Source organism: Amblyraja radiata, chromosome 25 (genome assembly GCF_010909765.2).
Source record: "Amblyraja radiata isolate CabotCenter1 chromosome 25, sAmbRad1.1.pri, whole genome shotgun sequence".
Taxonomy (NCBI): Eukaryota; Metazoa; Chordata; class Chondrichthyes; order Rajiformes; family Rajidae; genus Amblyraja; species Amblyraja radiata.
Window position 1 is genome coordinate 34738206 of NC_045980.1, and position 22324 is coordinate 34760529.

The 22324-nt window shown below is 48.2% G+C and overlaps 1 protein-coding gene across 5 annotated transcripts in view; it reads right to left on the minus strand.

Annotated features, from left to right (window-relative positions):
- Positions 1-322: 322 nt before the first annotated feature.
- Positions 323-22324, minus strand: part of LOC116987636 (clathrin heavy chain 1-like) — a 76860-nt gene continuing 54858 nt past the window's right edge. For 2 of the 5 annotated variants that reach the window (XM_033043830.1, XM_033043829.1), the window contains 14 exons: positions 20385-20530; positions 19579-19762; positions 18697-18889; positions 16833-16990; positions 14817-14981; positions 14227-14334; positions 10138-10305; positions 8344-8493; positions 6752-6883; positions 6520-6630; positions 4379-4549; positions 3372-3593; positions 2556-2576; positions 323-449 (listed from right to left, as the gene is read on the minus strand). In XM_033043830.1, coding sequence (XP_032899721.1) covers positions 327-449; positions 2556-2576; positions 3372-3593; positions 4379-4549; positions 6520-6630; positions 6752-6883; positions 8344-8493; positions 10138-10305; positions 14227-14334; positions 14817-14981; positions 16833-16990; positions 18697-18889; positions 19579-19762; positions 20385-20530 — 2052 coding nt within the window. In that variant the 3' untranslated portion in view covers positions 323-326. Of the gene's footprint in view, positions 450-2555; positions 2609-3371; positions 3594-4378; positions 4550-6519; positions 6631-6751; positions 6884-8343; positions 8494-10137; positions 10306-14226; positions 14335-14816; positions 14982-16832; positions 16991-18696; positions 18890-19578; positions 19763-20384; positions 20531-22324 lie in introns of all 5 variants that reach the window. The other 3 variants (XM_033043832.1, XM_033043831.1, XM_033043833.1) reach the window with 2 other exon arrangements.

Genomic DNA, 22324 nt, shown 5'->3' on the forward strand with positions numbered 1-22324 from the left:
CTCGACCCGAAACGTCACCTATTCCTTCGCTCCATAGATGCTTTATATCTTAGAATAATGGGGAGGCCATTTAAGACTGAGGTGAGAAAAAGCTTTTTCACCCAGAGAGTTGTGAATTTGTGGAATTCCCTGCCACAGGGGGCAGTGGAGGCCACGTCACTGGATGGATTTAAGAGACAGTTAGATAGAGCTCTAGGGGCTAGTGGAGTCAAGGGATTATGGGGAGAAGGCAGGCATGTGTTATTGATTGGGGACGATCAGCCATGATCACAATGAATGGCGGTGCTGGCTTGAAGGGCCGAATGGCCTCTTGCTGCACCTATTTTCTATGTTTCTATGTAATATTCCAGCTCAACGGAGAATGGGAACGTACCAAAGGCGAGCGGAGCTGGTTCAGTTACTTGCTCTTCGTCTTTCCTTAAATTATCTGAAGCATCCAGTTTATCCACCTGCAATTTTAATTAAAAAACACACACAAAACCAGTCACTAATTCCACCTCTCGTGAACAAGCTGCATAATAAACCACACAGCCAACATACGACAAAGCCAACGTTGACGGGAGCCACACGTAAATACCAGGCGCAAAGTTTAGTCTACAGCAGAAGTGTTATTGGGTTACGGCTAATGTATTGTTGTTCACAGTATCCAATGTGGAAAGGCTATACAGACAAAACGTCAGGTTACAGCAAATTAGCGGAAACAATTTAGGAAGCAACTCGTGCGTTGAAGAGACGTTACAAAAGGTGGCGAGAAGTTTTGCCGAGGGCTTTTTTGGGTTTCCCTCTTCTGGGGGATGCTGTAAGAATGCAAACCCGCAGCCTTTGTGTTGCTCCCTTTAAGAGGGATGAGGGGCAGGGAGGGGCTGAGCGGAGGCAGCAGTGGCAACAAGCAGCAAAGAGTTATCTGCACAATTTTCAAATGTCGACCCATACCAGGTTAACTTGTTTGCAGCGTGCAAATTAGCAGTCTATTGTTTAAAAAAAGATGTGTCATTTGTTACAAGTACTTTGGAACTAACTGGAAGTTTAAGGAGAGGGGGGAGGGGCGGTGTATGGAACGAGCTGCTGGAGGAGGTAGTTGAGGCAGGTTCATAACATTTTGCAACGGAATTAGGCCATTCGGCCCATCAAGTCAACGCCGCCATTCAACCATGGCTGATCGATCTTCCCCTCTCAACCCCATTCTCACGCCTTCTCCCCATAACCCCTGTCACCCGTACTAAGCAAGAATCTGTCAATCTCCAACAAAAATAACCATTGCCTTAGCCCCCACAGCCGTCTGTTGCAACGAATTCCACAGATTGTAGGTACTATCAAATGTTTCAGAAACATTTAGGCAGGCACATGTATAGGGCAGGTTTAGAGGGATATGGGCCAAACGCAGGCAGGTGGGTCTAGTGTTGATCAGCGTGGGTAGTTTCCATTTGTATGACTGGGCAATGTGGGAGTGGTGAACACAGGCAGAGGCCACTAGGAAGGGGAGATAGGAACAGAATTAGGCCATTCGGTCCATCAAGTCTACTCTGCCATTCAACCATGGCTGATCGATCTTTCTCACTCAACCCCATTCTCCATAACCCCTGACACCCGTACTAATCACGACTTAGCTTCACCGCAGTTAATACAGGCGTGTTGGATATTGGGGTACAAAATGAATTAACCCACAATAAATTAGTTACAATCCCTCTTGCAAAAAAAAAAGTGGTTGTTGATGTAAATATCAGCTGCCCCTCAATCGACTAAAAGGGACATTCTTACTGAACAAATCGAAACTAGAGTTTGCTACTTCTCTCATCCTCACAAAACAGGGTATACTTTGCCATGGAGTCTTCGGCCACAGTTTAAGAATAAGGAGTAGGCCATTTAGAACGGAGACGAGGAAACACCTTTTCTCACAGAGAGTAGTGAGTCTGTGGAATTCTCTGCCTCAGAGGGCAGTGGAGGCAGGTTCTCTGGATGCTTTCAAGAGAGAGCTAGATAGGGCTCTTAAAAATAGCGGAGTTGGGATATGGGGAGAAGGCAGGAACGGGGAACTGATTGGGGATGATCAGCTATGATCACATTGAACGTCGGTGCTGGCTCGAAGGGCCGAATGGCCTACTCCTGCACCTACTGCCTATTGGTTGCTGCTGGATTTTCATGCAATGACCTATGACTGGTGCCGGCAAGTCAGCGAAAAAGTCGCGTAAGTGGGACAGGCCCGTTAAAGCATATTATGGGAAAAGTAGAGCAAAGAAGATGAAGTGTTAATTTGTGTAATAGACATGTTTCACAAACAAGAACGCCAGGACGTAGAAATACATTGTTAGTGAACCTAAATAACCCTAGTCCTAGAAATATATTGTTAGTGAACCTAAATATTCGAGCTAGATAAATACAGCAAGCAGTTAGTTTTGCAAATCATAAATTGAATTTAGTCAACTACTTTAGAATGAATTGCAATCAATTACAAACAGGTTAAGAATCTTCCTGCAGGGAGCAACAAACTGCCCTCAACAGCTACTACAGGTTGAGGGAGTTCAATCAACTATGTTAGCAAAATAGCAGGCGGTCACCTTTTCCATTAATTCATCAACCTGCAAGAAAATTCAGAGGTGAAACTTGAAACCTAGAGTAAAAGCACAGGTTAAAAATCACAGGAAAAATCCAGCAAAAAAAACAAAAAAAGATTTTTAAAAAAAATCTGTGAGCCACACAGAACGATGAAGCAACTTCACAAAGTGCCCAAGGTACAGAGTAGCCAATGTCAGTTTGAACGCAGGCCCTATAAGCTACTCGCCAATATTTCTGACGGATGCAGACTCTCAGGGCATATTAAACACTAAGGTACACAAAAATGCTGGAGAAACTCAGAGAAACTGCAGAGTTTCTCCAGCGTTTCTGTCTACCTTCTATTTTCCAGCATCTGCAGTTCCTTCTTAAACATTTTAAACACTATCTAGATGAGCACTTGATCACCAAGGTTATGGCAGTACTGTGGTGCAGCGGCAGAATTGCCGCCTTACAACGCTCACAGCGCCAGAGACCCGGCTTCGATCCCGACTACGGGTGCTGTCTGTACGGAGTTTGCACGTTCTCCCCGTGACCTGCGTGGGGTTTTCTCCGAGATTTTCGGTTTCCTCCCGCACCCCAAGGATGTACAGTACATCCCGGGCAATGCTGACGACAGAAACTGTACCACAGCGACTGACCGAAGTAGCCAAGTGTCAACCGTCACTGACCGACCGGAAAAACATTATATAGAAGATGGCCGGACACGAGGAGGAAGACCCGTTTAAAGGCAGGCGCCAGGAAGCCAGGAGTTGGTTCATGTATGAGATCTGCTGGTCAGATCCCTCGAACCTGTTCCCTTGCAACAAATGCCGACTTACTTTGCTCAGATATTCCCGCATGACCTGGATGAAGTAGGGCATCGCAAAGTCCATGATGTTGTGCCTCCACGACAGCTCGAGGACCACGTCGGGCCGCAGCAGGTCGTAGCAGGTGAACAGGCAAGAGGCAAAACATTCCTGCTTGCCCTCCTCGAGGAACCACTGCAGCAGCTTCTCCGACAGCTCCGTGTCCTTCGACTCTGCTGCGTACTGCATTGCGTCCTGCAAACAGCCATCGAACATTTCAAATTTAGTATGTATTTTATTTCAAACATGCAAAACAAAAATAAGTTAAAAACTAAACAAAATAACAATAAAATGAAGTGAACAATAAACCTCGTTGAATCACCTCATAAACATCTCAAATTAAATCTTACATGTTCGAAAAGTAGGAGGACTGTTTAAGAAAGAACTGCAGATGCTGGAAAAAACCAAAGGTAGACAAAAATGCTGGAGAAACTCAGCGGGTGAGGCAGCATCTGAGTAAAAGGACGTGCCTTCAGAAAGGAGACAAGGAGGATTTTTTTTGGTCAGAGGGTGGTGAATATGTGGAATTCATTGCTACAGACGGTTGTGGAGGCCATCATTGGGTATATTTAACCTGCATTAAACTAAACCAGCAATGGACACTGTCACTGTATGTCGTTGTCACTTGTGGGCGGAGCACCAAGGCAAATTCCTTGTATGTGAATACTTGGCCAATAAACTTATTCATTCATTCAAAGTGTGCCCTGTGCTGTATAGTTCCCGGACTGAGTCAACTTGCAGTAAAACAGTCGGTAGACAAAAGTGCTGGGGAAACTCAGCGGGTGCAGCAGCATCTATGGAGCGAAGCAAATAGGTAACTTTTCGGGCCGAAACCCTTCTTCAGACTGATAGGGGGTGGCGGGGAGAAGGAAGGAAAAAGGAGGAGGATGAGCCCGAGGGCTGGGGGATGGGAGGAGACAGCTCGAGGGCTGAGGAAGGGGAGGAGTAAAACAGTGTTGGGTTCTCAGACAGAGACTTGCCTTGTACAGATGATCTTTTTTGCACAGTTCCACACTCTGCTTCCAGCGATTGTTACCTTTGTAGAGGTAAGCAGCGATACGCCTGAATTCGATGAGTTCGTGCTTCTCCAGGCGCTGTGCGAGGGTGATGTTGTCAAAGTTATCGTACGCATCAATGGATGTGCGCAAGCCCTGCAGGTAGTGAAACAAAATATGCCACGATAATCATACTAGACAGTCTTCGGCCCAACTTGCCCACGTGTCCCAGCTACACTGGTCCCACCTGCCCGCATTTGGCCCCTATCCCTCCAAACCTGTCCTATCCATGTACCTGTTCAAAAGGGAACTGCAGATGCTGGAATATCGAAGGTACACAAAATTGCTGGGGAAACTCAGCGGGTGCAGCAGCATCTATGGAGCAAAGGAAATAGGCGACGTTTCGGGCCGAAACCAAGGGTTTCGGCCCGAAACGTCGCCTATTTCCTTCGCTCCATAGATGCTGCTGCACCCGCTGAGTTTCCCCAGCAATTTTGTGTACCTTACCTATCCGTGTACCTGTCTGTTTCTTAAACGTTGGGATAGTCCCAGCTTCAACTACCTCCTCTGGCAGCTCGTTCCATACACCCACACCCTCTGTGTGAGAAAAGGTTACCCCATAGATTCCTATTCAATCTTTTCCACCTTCGCTTTAAACCTATGTCCTCAGGTCCTCGATTCACCTACTCTGGGCGAGACGCTCTGTGAGTCTACACAAACTATTCCTCTCATGATTTCATACACAGAGAATTATCTCCAGAAAATAAAAGTTTACTCATTTTAAAATGTTCACATCTACCACAAACAAATGTTACTGGCAAGAGAGATAAAGCCACAGAGAGAAGGCTTATCCACAAATCTTCAATTCTACAGTGGCACAGCCAGTAGAGCCACTGCCTCACAGCGCCAGAGTCCCAGGCTCAATCCTGACCTTGGGTGCCGTCAGTGTGGAGTTTGCACGTTCTCCCCGTGACCCGCTTGGGTTTCCTCCGGGAACTCCGGTTTCCTCCCACGTCCCAAAGACGTGCGAGTTCGTAGATTAATTGGCCCATGTAGGGAGTGGGATGTGATCACAGAACTGTGGGAACAGGTGATCGAGGGGGCAGCATACTCAGTGGGCCGAAGGGTCTATTTCCACACTGAATCTCCAAACTAAACATTTTGACCATGCAAATAAATGCCTTATTTGCATCGTGCATAAATTTAAAGGGGAACAAAGAACATTTAATCCATGGGACGAAACATTCTTGAATGAATTAATACTTTATTGTCACAGTGAAATTCTTTGCTGGCATTCCCAAGGTATGCAAATAATCACCACATAGAGGGCTTTTACAAAGTACAATAGACAATAGGTGCAGGAGTAGGCCATTCGGCCCTTCGACCCAGCACCACCATTCATGGCAGACTGCTCTCTTCAAGAGCCCTAGCTAGCTCTCTCTTGAAAATATCCAGAGAACCAGCCTCCACCGCCCTCTGAGGCAGAGAATTCCAGACTCACAACTGTGTGAAAAAGTGTTTCCTCATCTCCGTTCTAAATGGCTTACTCCTTATTCTTAAACTGTGGCCCCTGGTTCTGGTCTCCCCCAACAACGGGAACACGTTTCCTGCCTCTAGCGTGTCCAAACCCTTAACAATCTTATATGTTTCAATAAGATGCCCTCTCATCCTAAACTCCAGAGTGTACAAGCCCAGCCGCACTATTCTCTCAGCATATGAAAGTCCCACCATCCCGGGAATTAACCTTGTAAACCTACGCTGCACTCCCTCAATAGCAAGAATGTATTCAAATTTGAAGATAATCAGATAATCAGTATCCTCCAAACCTAGCTTACAGTTGTAAACTTTTATAAATATGTCGTTTCCTAAACCTTACAAGACATTGACTAAGATGACAAAGTGTTGGAGTAACTCAGTGGGTCAGGCAGCATGGAAAGGTGACGTTTTCGGGTCGGGACCCTTCTTCAGACTGAAATCACTTTTCTCCAGAGATGCTGCCTGACCCGCCGAGTTTGCACGGAGTTTCCACGCCTCCCCCCCCCCCTAGTGACCCGCAGGGGTGATGTATCTGTGCACGGTCGGGTCGAGACCCTTCTTCAACGTAGGAGTGTGCGTTTGTCGCGTACCTGGTAATCCTCCTCTTCAGTCAGCAGATTATTCAGCGCCTCGTTGACAGATTTGTTGTTGTGACTCTGAACGGATCGCAGGTACGGCTTGATCAGCTGCAACTGGTCCACCTGTAACCAGACAGAAGGCATTCATTCACTCATGGGTGGGAGAGGTACGTACAGCTCAGGGCAATGCTGCACAAATTGCACCCTTTTCTACACAGCACTTCCTTGGAAACAAGAGGCTCACCTTACTGAAGAAGGTGACTGCCCTGGTATGGTCCAAGCGCGGTGACAACACCATTAAGAGATCGTTGATCAGTAGTGGTTTGAAGTCCAGGTAAAACTGCAGGGCCTTGTAGTATAACTCCACATTGGCGACCTGAGGGAGAATGTCAAGTAGTAAACGATACGTCAAGTATTAATCGTTATAACTGCCTTCTATGTTGACAATATACAGCGTTTCACAACTAGGTTGTAAAGTTTCTGACACAACTTGATGGATCAGAATTAGATTAGTAACTATCCTTAGGGCAGCATGGTGGCGCAGCAGGTAGAGCCGCTGCCTCACAGACCAGGGTTTGATCCTGACCTCCAGTGCTGTCTGTGTGGAGTTTGCACGTCCTCCCCCGTGAGGGCGTGGGTTTACGTCGGGTGCTCCGGCTTACCCCACCACCCCCACCCCCCCCCCCCCGTACCCCACAGGCTCTGCAGAGAGTGGTGCGTTTGGCCGAACGCACTATGGGAACTTCACTCTCCCCTCTGCAGGAACTATACATCAGAAGGTGCAACTCCAGAGCCAACAAGATCATGGGGGACCCCTTCCACCCCAGCAACGGACTGTTCCAGCTGCTACGGTCAGGCAAACGCCTCCGTTGCCATGCTGTGAGAACGGAGAGGATGAGGAGGAGTTTCTTCCCAGAGGCCATTAGGACTGTAAACTCCTATCTCTCCAGGGACTAACTTTACTGAACTATTCTACAGTTTTTTTTTAATTGCTGTTTTTTTCCTTTTTCTTCCCTCCCACAAATATGTGAATCTGTGATTCTGTTCCATTCTGTTTTTACTTTGTTTTTTTTTGTGCAATCCGCAGTTTTTGTAGTGAATGAAATCTTTGCGCGCGTCGCCTGTCCCATAACTGACGGCCGGAGTGGGACAGGCCCAAGACCCTGGCGCGACGCAACGTCTCACCTCCGACAGCAGCTGAAGCAGGCAAACGATCGCCGAACTCGGCCTGGGGCTCACGGCCGTTGCGGTCCGGATCCGCCCCCACTTCTACTCCCAGAGAAAATTGAAGATAGACACAAAATGCTGGAGTAACTCAGCGGGACCGGCAGCATCTCTGCAGAGAAGCAATGGGCGACGTTTCCGGGTCAGGACCCTTCTCTTCAGTCTGAAGAAGAGTCTCGACACGGAACATCACCCATTGCTTCTCTCCAGAGATGCTGCCGGTCCCGCTGAGTTACTCCAGCTTTGTGTCCATCTTCAAATGACATCACGCTCTCCAGACGGCTGTGCGTACGTATGAAATCTCGCCCGACCTTCGCAGGACCGTCGCGGCTCAACGCGACCACAAGGTCGCGTAATTTGCAAGCCAAAGACACGTAAGTGGGACAGGCCCTTAACAGTTGTTTAAGAAGGAACTGCAGATGCTGGAAAATCGAAGGTAGCCAAAAATGCTGGAGAAACTCAGCGGGTGAGGCAGCATCTATGGAGCGAAGGAAATAGGCAACGTTTCGGGTCTCGACCCGAAACGTCGCCTATTTCCTTCGCTCCATAGATGCTGCCTCATCCGCTGAGTTTCTCCAGCATTTTTGTCCACCTGTGAAGATTAAGAAATACCTTTGCAATGATGTCTTTGTACAGTCCTTCCTTCCAGGCATCGGTGGGTCGGCTCATCATGGTGATCACTGCATTGTCATATTCTTCATACTTGTCGTATAGGAAGACCAGCTCGGCCCACAGATGAGCCTGCTCAGCTGCACGCAGCACCTAGACAACCAAACCACACAACCTTATTCATCCCGCCAGGGAAATTGGTCTGCCGACAGTCATAAAACACAACAAGACACATGAAATTAAAGTGACAAGTGGAAATTCTCAGTAGAGGCATAATTCACTCCCCGCTACCTTCAGGTAGAAGGTACAGGAGCCTGACGACTGCAACGACCAGGTTCAGGAATAGCTACTTCCCCACAGCCATCAGGCTGTTAAACTCGGCTCGGACAAAACTCTGAATATTAATAGCCCATTATCTGTTTATTTGCACTTTATCAGTTTATTTGTTCATGTGTGTATTTACGTATATAATGGTATATGGACACACTGATCTGTTCTGTAGTCAATGCCGACTATGTTCTGTTGTGCTGAAGCAAAGCAAGAATTTCATTGTCCTGTCAGGGACACATGACAATAAACTCTCTTGAATCTTGACTCTGTATTCAAGAGTTCGGTTTAACTCTTAGAGCTAACGGAATCAAGGAGAAGGCAGGAACGGGGTACTGATTGGGGATGATCAGCCATGATCACATTGAATGGGGGTGCTGGCTCGAAGGGCCAAATGGCCTACTCCTGCACCTATTGTCTATGTTTCTAAAGGATTGGTGATGTGCAAAGATTGGGGCGGAGGAGGGTGGGGGGGGGAAGGGGAGTCAGTCTACCCCACGACAGAAGGGGCAGGAGTTGTACAGTTTGATAGCCACAGGGAAGAAGGATCTCCTGTGGCATTCTGTGCTGCATCTTGGTGGAACCAGTCTGTTGCTGAAGGTGCTCCTCAGGTTGACAGGTGTGTCATGGAGGGGGGGGGGTGAGCTGTATTGTCCAGGATGCCCCGCAGTTTGAGGGGCATTTTCCCAGCAAAACCAGTTTTAGTGTGAACGGGACCAAGCTACGTAAAGAGTCTCCACATCAACGGCTTCAAAGCAAGGTTGTGGCTGGAGAAATATTTATGAATGTTAAATATCCAGATCAGGCAACGCCCAGAGAGAGAAACAAATGAATGTTTCCAGTCGATAACCTTTGTTGGCAACAGGAAGAGAAAACAGGAGCGGTTGGTGAACAAATTTGGGGCGGCACCATGGAATTGCTGCCTCACAGCGCCAGAGACCCGGGTTCGATCCTGACTATGGGTGCTGTCTGTACTGAGTTTGTATGTTCTCCCTGTGACCACGTGTGTTTTCTCCGAGTGCTCCCACACTCCAAAGAGGGTAATTGGCTTCAGTAATGATTGTAAATTGTCCCTAGTGTGTTTAGGATAGTACTAGTGTACGGGGATCGCTGGTCGGCGCAGACTCGGGGGGCCTGTTTACGCTGTGTATCTCTAAACTAAACTAAACTGAATTCCTCACAGAACGAACATTGCCACACATATCTGGAAAGGCACCGAACACCAGATTATCCGCAAGCATTTCCTCCCGCAACCTCGGCTCATTTGCCAATTCCTCGTTCATGGAAGCTGGCCAGCATCGGTCCAGTTTTGATTGGACCTAAAGCAAGGGTAGGCAAGAGGAACAAGCTTGGCTGGCGTGGGCAAGTTGGGCCAATGGGTCTGGTTCGGCGCAGTGACTACCCCAACCCACGGGTTAATGGAGAGTTTATTGTCAATTGCCTCTGTGGTGTCAACGACCGTACGAATACCTTTGGAATGTTAACTCTGGACCAGAAGAGTTCCAAATGCTCTCGCATCTTCTGAGGCTTAAACTTGGAGTACAGGATTGCCAGCTCTGTAAACATTCCCATATGAGCTCGTTCCAAACCTAACGCCGCTTCCAAGAGGGCTATTAGCTCTTCGAAGTATCCTCGATCCTGGAAGATAAACACAACAGCAGTTATAGAGTGATACAGCGTAGAAACAGGCCCTTCGGCACAACTTGCCCACACTGCCCCATCCACACTAGTCCCACCTGCCTGCGTCTGGCCCATATCCCAGTAAACCTGTCCTATCCTTGCACCCGTCTCATTTTTCCCACAAGCTATATTCGCTGCTTCAACTCCCTCCTCTGGCAGCTCGTTCCATACACCCACCACCTTTGTTGACATCAGGAAATACATTCTCCTGCAGCCTTAAAATGAAAGATACAAGGAATAGCGGATGCTGGAACCTTGAGCAAAATGAAAACAATGTACTGAGAGGAACTCAGCAGGTGAGGTAGCATCTTCAGAGACTGACAGGTGACGTTTAGGGTCACGATACTTTTATCAGATTGATTGCAGAAAAGTGGGAAGAGAGGCGGGGAAAGGCCAAAATGTGTAGGAAGGAACTGCAGATGCTGGTTTACACCCGAGATACACACAAAATGCTGGAGTAACTCAGGGAGAGTCGCTGCCTCACAGCGCCAGGTACTCGGGTTCGATACTGACTACGGGTCTTGTCTACACGGAGTTTGTACGTTCTCCCCGTGACCCCGCGGGTTTCCTCGTGTTGCCGCGGTTTCCTCCCACACTCCGACGCGCATGGATTTGTAGATTAATCGGCTTTAATAAAATCGCAAATTGTCCAGAGTGTGTAGGATAACGTTAGTCTATTCTCCACCACAGGAGGCTGCAGAGCGCAAGATAACTGAATAGGTTGAAGGCAACGGATGGATAAAAGATATTTCTCGATAAAAGGCATCCATGAATTTGATAGCGAGACTTTGCCACAATAGAATGGTAGTTCAAGTTTGAAGGGACAAACTACCTAATCCTATATATATAAATTATATATATATATTAGATGACAATACGCTGTCATAAGGAATAGAAGAATTCGGCCCATCAAGTCTACTCCGCATTCAATCATGGCTGATCTGTCTCTCTCTCCTAACACCATTCTCCTGTCTTCTCCCCATAACCCCTGACATCCATTACTCTTCAAGAATCCATCTATCTCTCATCTCCTTCCTAAAAGAACGTCCTTTCATTCTCAGGCTATGACCTCTAGATCTAGACTCCCCCACTAGTGGAAACATCCTCTCCACATCCACTCTATCCAAGCCTTTCACTATTCTGTACATTTCAATGTGGTTCCCCCCCTCATTCATCTAAACTCCAGAGAGTACAGGCCCAGTGCTGACAAATGCTCATTAACCTACTCATTCCTGCGATCATTCTTGTAAACCTCCTCTGGACCCTCTCCAAAGCCAGAACATCCATCCTCAGATATGGTGCCCTAAATTGTGCACAATATTCCAAATGCGGCCTGACCAGCACCTTATAGTCTCAGCATTACATCCCTGTTTTTGTATGCAGGTCTAGGGTTGACAACTGTCATTAGCCGGGACATCCCGTATATTGGGCTAAATTGGTTTGTCCCGCACCGGACTGCCCTTGTCCCGTATTTGACATGCTGCCACTCGGGTCGAGGGGACTGTGGGGTCGGAGTGCCACGTAGTGCAGCCCATGGAGTGCAGCAGCAGCAGCGCCTCGCCTGTGGTCCCGTCGTTCGGCAGCCCGGCCAGATGTCGGACCTTCACTTAACGCCAACACCACCACCACCCCTCCTTCTCATGGCCGATCATCGGTTCATGAGTTGGACGGGGCGCCGGACTTTGTGCGCGCCCAGGCCAAAGCGCCTCAGCTGGCCCGCCGGCTGGGCTTTGTGTGCAGTCCAGCACCCGGGCCAACTCATCATTCACCCAGCCACGGCCAAGTTGGTCAACGAATTGCCATCCCGCATTTTGACCGTTTGTCACTTATTTGGGAGTGAGAAAGTTGGCGACCCTGAGCACTTCCCACAGATGCATGACACGGCAGATCCTGCATTCACTGTTTCAACATGGCTTCGAGCTTCCTGCAGAATGACTGTGGCATGAGTCACCTGCACTCTTTACTCCACTGCCCTCACCCACGCCCATTTACATCAGCTGCTTATAAATAGCTTTCCATTAGGTCATGCTGAAGGGAAGTAGTATATTAAACTGGTAGAATCCCAAAGCAAATTGCATTGTACTTTGCTTTGGCCAAGCAAGACTTTGCACGTTGGTAAATGAAGCAGCAAATACTACGCGCAAGATAGTAACTCATTTTAAACCGGCAGCAAGAAATTTAGAGATGCAGGATGGCCTGAGTGTAATCATGTATTGTCTTTCCGCTGACTGGATAGCAAGCAACAAAAATTTTCACTGTACCTCGGTACACGTGACAATAAACTAACTGAACCAAACTGTGGGAGACATTTATGTTTGAGCAAAACATAGTGCTGGAAGAACTAAAAATCAAATGCTAGTGGAACTCAACGAGTTAGGCAGGAATTTTAAGAAGGAACTGCAGGGGGCGCTCCTCTGTGTGCAGCCATGTCAGCAGCGCGTCAGTTTTTCCAGCTTTTTTTTATTTTTTAGTATGTTTTAGTGTGTATTTTGTGTTTCTTCGTGTGTTTTGTGTGGGGGGGGGTGGTGTGGGGGGGTGAGGGGGAAACCGCTTCGGTCGCCTCCTCCATGGAGAGGCGACTTTTTCCAGGTCGCCTCCCCCGTGGCCTAACATCAAGGATCGACGCGGCCTTTCCCGGAGACGTGCCCGGGGCTTCAGCGGCGGGCGCAGCGTGGACTCTCGGCGTGGAGCGGGCGACCCTCGCTGGGGCTCGCTGGAGGGGAGCGCTCCGTTTCGCTGGCCCGGGGCTGCCGGCAGCCTGAAGTCGCAGCCTGAAGCCGCGGTCTGCAGAGCTCCAGCTGGTGCGGCGTCTACAGCCGTGGGGGACCCGGGGGAAGAAGAAGCCACCACTGCCGGCCCGCAGCCAACTTCTACCGCGGGCCTGGCATGGACTTACCATCACCCCTGGAGGGGAGCTTCGACCGCCGGCCCTGCAGTCTACGGTGCTTCTGGCTGCGGCGGGGACTTTAAATCTCGACCGCCGGCCTGCGGCCTACAACAACTTAAAGCCGCGGTCTCCGGTGAGGAAGAGCCGATCCTGGACTGACTGGACTCTGGTCCTGACCACGGGGGGGAAATGGAGGAGGACTGGCCAAATTTTTGTGCCTTCCACCACAGTGATGAATGCTGTGGTGGATGTTTGTGTTATAGTTTTATTGTGTGTTCTTTATTATTGTATCGCTGCTGACAACCCAAATTTCCACCAACCCTGGTTGTGTGGCAATAAATTATATCTATCTATCTATCTATCTATCTATCTAGATGCTGGAAAATCGAAGGAACACAAAAATGCTAGAGAAACTCAGCGGGTGCAGCAGCATCTATGGAGCGAAGGAAATAGGCAACGTTTCGGGCCGAAACCCTTCTTCAGACTGATGGGGTGTGGCGGGGAGAAGAAAGGAAAAAGGAGGACGAGCCCGAGGGCTGAGGAAGGGGAGGAGACAGCAAGGGCTAACAAAATTGGGAGAATTCAATGTTCATGACCGCAGGATGCAGACTCCCCAAGCGGAATATGAGGTGCTGTTAGGCCTATGAGTTAAGCAGGATCTGTGGAGGGAATGGACAGGCAATGTGTCTCTACGTTAAACTAGAACCAAATTAAATGGAAATAGCTAAAACAGGTTAAGAGATTTCAGCCAAGTGATCACTTCTCCTTACGAGCCAGAAAGTTAAAACTGCGGGTTTGTAGATCAATTGGCCTCGTAAATTGCCTCGAATGTACAAGGAGCGGATGCGGAAGTGGGATAACACAGAACTAGTGTGAACAGTTGATCGATGGTCGGTGGGCTGAGGGGCCCGTTCCCGTGCCATGGCCCCCAAACTAAACATTCAATAGACTTTGTTGATGAGGTCCAGTCTACTTGACTGTCATGGAGTTACCTGGTAGTAGATGATCAGCTCCTCTAGTTCATCGGCGTGGATGACAATGTGCATCCCACAGATCTGAGCCAGGCGGAACTCCTGCCCTTCTACACAGGCAAAGCAAACCTGAGGGGAGATTAAAAACATCGTTAAAACACTCGGGTCACACTGTTCTGCTGCCCGCCAGACAAACACCAAGTGTGTGCGTTTAAGTGGAATTTTAGCAGCTTTTATTTCTGTGAACCTCACATGACTGATTAGAACGAGAACATTTCTGACTCTGCAAGAATACTTGGCAGCACAGCGGGAGAGTTGCTGCCTTGCAGCGCCAGAGACCCCAGTTCAATCCTGACTACGGGTGCTGCCTGTACGGAGTTTGCACGTTCTCCCCGGGTGCTCCGGTTTCCTCCCACGCTCCAATGACATGCAGGTTTGTAGGTTAATTGGCTTTGGTAAAATAGTAAATTGTCCCTGGTTTGTAGGATAGTGTTAGTGTATGTGTTGATCGCTGGTCGGCGCGGACATTGTGGGCCGAAGGGCCTGTTTCCGCGCTGTGTCTTTAAAGTAAAACTAAGCTGGGTACAGCTTGCTCCGGTATCAGCTCCTACCTCTTTCCAAGTCCTGGTGCTGTTAGCTTTGCGAGCACTGTCCACGGCAGTCTGGTACTCTCCGAGGTGCACCAGAGTAGAGGCCAAGCGAGCAAAGTTAGAGACGTTGTTGTACAGTAACTTGGCGGCATCATACATGCCATCATCGTAGCACCGATCACCAACCTATAGTTCAGAATGAAACACTTTAATCAATCTTCCGTTACCGATTTGGAATTAATCCACAATTTACAAACGTCCTGCAGAATGATACAATTTTGTATAAAAAGCCTCTTCACCACAGCCACCTTTATTGTAAAAGAAGCATTGCAAGTAATGGGGGTTGGTGGAGGCAGATACGTTAGTGGTGCTTATGATGTTTTTGGATGGGAACGTGGAGATACAATAGACAATAGGTGCAGGAGTTGGCCATTCGGCCCTTCGAGCCAGCACCGCCATTCAATGTGATCATGGCTGATCATCCCCAATCAGTACCCCATTCCTGCCTTCTCCCCATATCCCTGACTCCACTATCTTTAAGAGCCCTATCTAGCTCTCTCTTGAAAGTATCCAGAGAACCAGCCTCCACCGCCCTCTGAGGCAGAGAATTCCACAGACTCACAACACTGTGTGAAAAAGTGTTTCCTCATCTCCATTCTAAATGGCTTACCCCTTATTCTTAAACTGTGGCCCCTGGTTCTGGACTCCCCCAACATCGGGAACATGTTTCCTGTCTCTAGCGTGTCCAAACCCTTAATAATCTGATATGTTTCAATAAGATCCCATCTCATCCGTCTAAACTCCAGAGTGTACAATCCCAGCCGTTCAGACCAAAACTGCACACAATACTCCAGGTGTGGTCTCAATAGTGCCCTGTCCAACTGCAGAAGTACCTTTTTGCTCCTATACTCAACTCCTCTCGTTATGAAGGCCAACATGCCATTCGCTTTCTTCACTGCCTGGTGCACCTGCATGCTTAATTTCATTGGCTGATGAACAAGGACCCCCAGATCCCGCTGTGCAGGGCATAGAGGGATATGGATCATGTCCAGGCTGACAAGATTAGTTTAACTTGGCATCATGTTCGGCACAAACATTGTGAGCCAGAGGGACCCGGCTCTGTGTTCTATTGTTGTATAGATGTTTCATTACAACTACTTAGCAAGCTTGGTCTTCACCAATGCAGGAATTACCCAGCAGATCAGGCAGCGACTGAGGAGAGAGAGAAGTGTTTCAGGTCCCTTGAAAAAAATCAACCTGAAACATTAACAGTCTCGCTCCGCAGACCCTGCCCGCTGCCGAGGGTATTTGTAGCATTTCCTGTTCCAGACTTGGAGCAGTTTCTTTATAAAGGCCCTGTCCCACGGTACGAGTTCATTCCAAGAGCTCTCCCGAGTTTAAAAAGAAATCGAACTCGTGGTAAGCACGGAGAATGAACGTAGTGGGTGCGTCGGGGCTCGGGGACGTCTCTTAGCGCCAACGGCAGGTATTCGGGAAGACTCGCTAACGGCAGGTAAGCACGGGAAGACTCGTGAAGATTTTTTCCAACATGTTGAAAAATGTCCACGAGAGCCCCGAGTACCGACGAGTGGCCATTACCGTAAATCTCCGAGTTCGAATCAAGGCAAACTCGGGAGAACTCTTGGAATGAAATCGTATCGTGGGACAGGGCCATAATTCTGCTTCTAAAACCGTTTTAATAGGCGATCAGGAATCAAAACGAAACAATGGCAGACAACAGCTCTATCCCGTAAATATTGTGGGGGGGGGGGGGGTTTAATCTGTCTGGAAAGAACGGCAGACCCCAACCCTTCCTCTGGAGATCGAGGAGCATTTACTTTCATCCTACATCAGACATCACGCAGGAAGAATATTTTAGTGTCCATTTAAACGTGAAAATTGTTAACCGTTCATGGCTCGACGTAGTGGTCTGTAAAACGTACAGTTGATGCCACAATCTGAGATCGCGTACATCAAGATGTGAGCAGAACAAGTTTCAATTGAAGATAAAAAGCATGCGTTCCCAGGATGACTCGCCTGTTGAATGTGGGCGTTGTTGGGTCCATTGACGAACTCCTCCAGCTCGGATAGACGGTTAGTCTTTGCCAGAGCAAATATCAACTCAGTCTCAACGTAGGACTCCTTGGCTTTCTTCTTGGCCATTTGCAGAAACTTCACCAAGTCTTCCCAGTTATCTAGAGAGGTTAGAGGTGGAATACATAGTCACACAGCCTGGAAACAGGCCCTTCGGCCCAACTTGCCCGCACTGACCAACATGTCCCATCTACACTAGTCCCACCTACCATTTATCCCTCTAAACCTGTCCCATCCATGTACCTAATTGTTTCTTAAACGTTGCGATAGTCCCTGCCTCAACTACCTCCTCCGACAACTCATTCCACAAACCCATCACCCTTTGTGTGAAAAGGTTACCCCTCAGAATTAAATCTTTCTCTCCTCACCTTAAACCTATGTCGTCTGGTCCTCGATTCCCTAACTCTGGACAAGGGACTTTATGCGTCTACCTGATCTATTCCTCTCACGATTTTATACACGTCTATAAGATCACCCCTTGTCCTCCTGCGCTCCAAGGAATAGAGTCACAGCCTGCTCAACCTCTCCCTGCAGCTCAGACCCTCTAGCCCCGAGACCCTTGAGACATGTTAATCCTGCATTGAGCAATATTTAATTAACTGATGATTAGGGCACAAGGAGTGGAATTTAAAAACTATTGAGCACATTTCTGCCGAACCTCCTTTATGTTTACAAAGCCCTTAACGGGCTTGCCCCCACCTACATCAAAAGTCTGCTTACCCACCACACCACCTCCAGGTCCCTCAGATCGGCCGACTTGGGGTTACTGAACATCCCGCGGTCTAGGCATAAGCTCAGGAGCGACCGCACCTTTGCGGTTGCAGCTCCTAGACTGTGGAACAGTATCCATCGACTCCTTTAAGTCAAGACTTAAAACTCATCTCTACTCCCAAGCCTTTCTTAACGTCCTCTGAGCGAGGGCTATATGTATGTAGTGATGTTTGTAGTTCATCTATGAACCAGTGTTGTATAACGTTAGTACCTCCATCAATGTAAAGCACTTTGGCCAACGAGAGTTGTTTTCTAAATGTGCTATAGAAATAACAGTGACTTGACTTGACCTTAGTTAGCAAGGCACGAGGTGAATGAATTTACTCGAATCACAAAGGGTGGCTGAGTGGCGCAGTGGTCGAGCAGCTGCCTGACAGCGGCAGAGACCCAGGTTCGATCCTGACTACCAGTGCCATCTGTACGCAGTTCCTACGCTCCCCAGTGACCTGCCTGCTCCGGGTACCTCCTGCACTCCCAAGATGTACAGGGTTGTAGGTTAATTGCCATCGGCAAAATTGTCCCTAGTGTGTGCAGCACAGTGCTAGTGTATGGGGCTGACCGCTGGGTGGGGTGGACGTGGTGGGCCGAAGGCCCTGCGTCTGTGCTGTATAGTTAGAAGTCAAAGTTATCAATCTCCAATGACTATAGAACAGTCAGCAAAATAAATTCTCCTTCAGGAGTATTTTGAAGAGAAAAGAATCTTAACTCTAACCAAAGGAAGAATGTAGAAGCAAGGAACTACAGGTGCTGGTGTCTTCTCTAACCAAGGGACATTAACAGGACATGTTGGTTAAAGGGCCTGTCTCACTTGGGCGACATAATTTACGTGTCATCATTTACACGTCACGACGCGCACGTGACACGCGCACGTGGTGACGTAGGCAGCGACGCGCGGATTCTGGGATGTACAAAATCTTCACATGCCATCTGCGTGACCTGCAAATGTCGCCCAAGTGGGACAGACCCTTAACCGCGGCACAACATTCCAGTCAGTTCAGGTGGCCGCAGGCAATAGGGCTCGGGTTCTGTCACTCACTATTCTTGTTGGCTGCTTTCACAACCTCCATGTAGGCGGAGGGATCGTCAGCCTTGATGTAGGAGTCGATGGCTTCTTTGACCAGATCCTTCTGCAACTGCGCTCTTGCCAACTGACTCCACACGGCCGGCTCGTTGCAACGTTCTGCAAACTCGTAGGCGCGATCGAGATTTCCAATGTGTTCGATCAGGACCTGAATAAAAGTAAAAGAATTAAGCTTCCAAATCAAATGACCCATGCGATCTCCTGGTTGCCAGACATTTTAACCCCCACACCACTTCCCATTCTAACCTTTCTGTCCTGGGCCTCCTCCACTGCCAGAGTGAGTGAGGCCCAGCGCAAATTGGAGGAACAGCACTTCATATTTCACTTGGGCAGCTTACAGCCGAGAGGTATGAACATTGGCTTCTCTAACTTCAAGTAACTCTTGCTTTCCCTCTCTCTCCATCCGTCCCACATCCAAGTTCTCCTAAGTCTGAAGTCTGAAGAAGGGTTTCGGCCCGAAACGTTGCCTATTTCCTTCGCTCCATAGATGCTGCTGCACCTGCTGAGTTTCTCCAGCACTTTTGTCTACCTTCAAGTTGATTGTCCTCCTGATTACATTCTACTTTGTATGCCCCCCCCACGTGCTAACAATGATCCATTCCACATATCCCCTTTGATCTCTCGTTTTCGCACCTCACCCTTCCACATCCCTCATTTCCCTCTCCCCGACCCTCACTCTGAAGAAGGGCCTCGACCCGAAACGTCACCCATTCCTTCTCTCCCGGTGATGCTGCCTGTCCCGCTGAGTTACTCCAGCATTTTGTGTCTGTCTTCCCTGCAGAGATGCCATTGCACAAGCCCTCAGATATAACCGATGCGATCACTGCCGGCTCTTACCTGCACCGCTGACGTATTGACGTCAAACTTTCGGAAGATGGCAAAGGCCTCTTCAAAGAGTTCGTTGCTGATGGCAATGTTGGCGATGTCAGGAGCGTCGTAGTTGTCCAGGCGATTAATGTACTCCATCACCCGGGTGCGGTCCGCTTTAATGGCCGTGAGAATCAGCAGGTTCTGGAGATTCCTGCGTGGGACACGGCTTGCATTAACAATGTAACTCCACTCAAAACAACATATAGAACGGCACAGCACAGGAACAGGCCCTTCAGCCCACAAAGCCCCTGCCAACCACAACGCCAGGTAAAACTAACCTCATCTGCCTGCGCACGATCTATATCCCTCCAAATCCATGTGCCCTATCTAAAGGCCTTTCAAATGCCACTATCATACCTGCCTCCACCACCACCCCTGCCAGGTAGCTCGGTCCAGGCACTCACCACTCCAAGTAAAAAAGACTGCCCCACACATCTTTCAATGGCATTTTCTGCTGATGAAGGTACAGAAATTACCATGTATATAGAACGTTAACTGTTGATATGAAATCGTTTTTGCAGCTTAAAGTCTCTAAAATATCCAGCTCAGAGTTCAGCAACCCCATCCTAGTCCCAACACCTTTCAGATGCAGCAGTTCAGTTTAGAGATCAACCATTGGAAGATTTAGTTCCACACTGCCATCTGAAACTACTGCCTTGCCAATAGGCCTCACATTATAGTGCACATTCAAGCCAATGGCTGAACAATCCTCTCAGAGCCTTGAACCAGATTAAAACTGTGATCAATAGTTAGGACAATGCTTTATTTGATACCTGTGTTCACTGAAGACATTGTTATCCAGGACTATCTTCTCCAGCAGTTCAATCAGCTCGTTGGGAAGGTCAGCTGTCATGAAGGCCTTCACAGTAACTGAAACTTCCTCTGGATCTTGTGTTTCAGACAGGGCTGTTTGTACAACCTGACAAGGCAAATTGTTCTCACTTTAGCAAGCAGCACAAGTACGAAAAGGAAATTTAAAAACACATAAACCGTCAAGGTAGCCCCTCAAGCTAGGCTCAAGGTCGGCTTACAGTAAACAGAATGGGTTTGAGGGATGAATGAAGCATAACTGATTTGTAAACAGCAGCCACTTGTAGAAACATAGAAAATAGGTGCAGGAGTAGGCCATTCGGCCCTTCGAGCCTGCACCGCCATTCGATATGATCATGGCTGATCATCCAACTCAGTATCCCATCCCTGCCTTCTCTCCATACCCCATGATCCCTTTAGCCACAAGGGCCACATCTAACTCCCTCTTAAATATAGCCAATGAACTGGCCTCAACTACCTTCTGTGGCAGAGAATTCCACAGATTCACCACTCTCTGTGTAAAAAATGATTTTCTCATCTCGGTCCTAAAAGACTTCCCTCTTATCCTTAAACTGTGACCCCTAGTTCTGGACTTCCCCAACATCGGGAACAAACTTCCTGCATCTAGCCTGTCCAACCCCTTAAGAATTTTGTAAGTTTCTATAAGATCCCCCCTCAATCTTCTGAATTCCAGCGTGTACAAGCCGAGTCTATCCAGTCTTTCTTCATATGAAAGTCCTGCCATCCCAGGGATCAGTCTGGTGAACCTTCTCTGTACTCCCTCTACGGCAAGAATGTCTTTCCTCAGATTAGGAGACCAAAACTGTACGCAATACTCTAGGTGTGGTCTCACCAAGACCCTGTACAACCGCAGTAGAACCTCCCTGCTCTTATACTCAAGAGATACTTGTAGATGGGACTTGACTTCACAAATGAAGTGCTATTGAGGGAGTGCAGCGTAGGTTTACAAGGTTAATTCCCGGGATCTGAAAGCTCCATCAGGTAAAACTGGTAGATTCAAACAGTAGGAGATATAGACATGTACATCATCTTGAAAAGTAGTAATATAAGGTATTTGTTTAAAAAAACGTGTCTACAATTGAAATTGCACTCCATGTCTAACTACTTTCTTCCCTCGCCACCTTTCTTATCTGAATGCTACAACTGAACAAGTATCAGTAGTTTCAGGGAGCAAAGTTTCTGGCTGCGCAACAGTATATTTAGGAGTATTTTAAGATCATGTATATACCTTGAGTCATTTCTACTGAGGTACAGTGAAGAGCTTTTTTTTATTGCATGCTCTCCCTTCAGCTGAAAAACTAGACATGATTACAATCAAGCTGTCCACAGTGTACAGATACATGATGAAGGGAATAACGTTCAGTGCAAGATATAGTCCGATTAAAGATAGGCCGGGGGTCTCCAATGAGGTGGATGGGAGGTCAGGACCGATCTCTAGTTGGTGGTAGGATGGTTCAGTTGCCTGATAACAGCTGGGAAGAAACTGTCACTGAATCTGTAGGTGTGTGCGTTTTCACACTTCTGTACTTTTTGCCAGAGGGGAGAAGAGGGAGTGGCTGGGTTGAGACTGGTCCTTGATGATGCTGCTGGCCTTGCCAAGGCAGCATGAAGGGTAGATGGAGTCAATGGACGTTTCAGGCTTTGTCTTGGCCGTTCAGTATTAGACAATAGGTGCAGGAGTAGGCCATTTGGCCCTTCGAGCCAGCACCGCCATTCAATGTGATCATGGCTGATCATCCCCAATCAGTTCCCCGTTCCTGCCTTCTCCCTATATCCCCTGACACCGCTATTTTTAGGAGCCCTATCTAGCTCTCTCTTGAAAGCATCCAGAGAACCAGCCTCCACCTGCCTCCATCTGAGGCAGAGAATTCCACAGACTCAC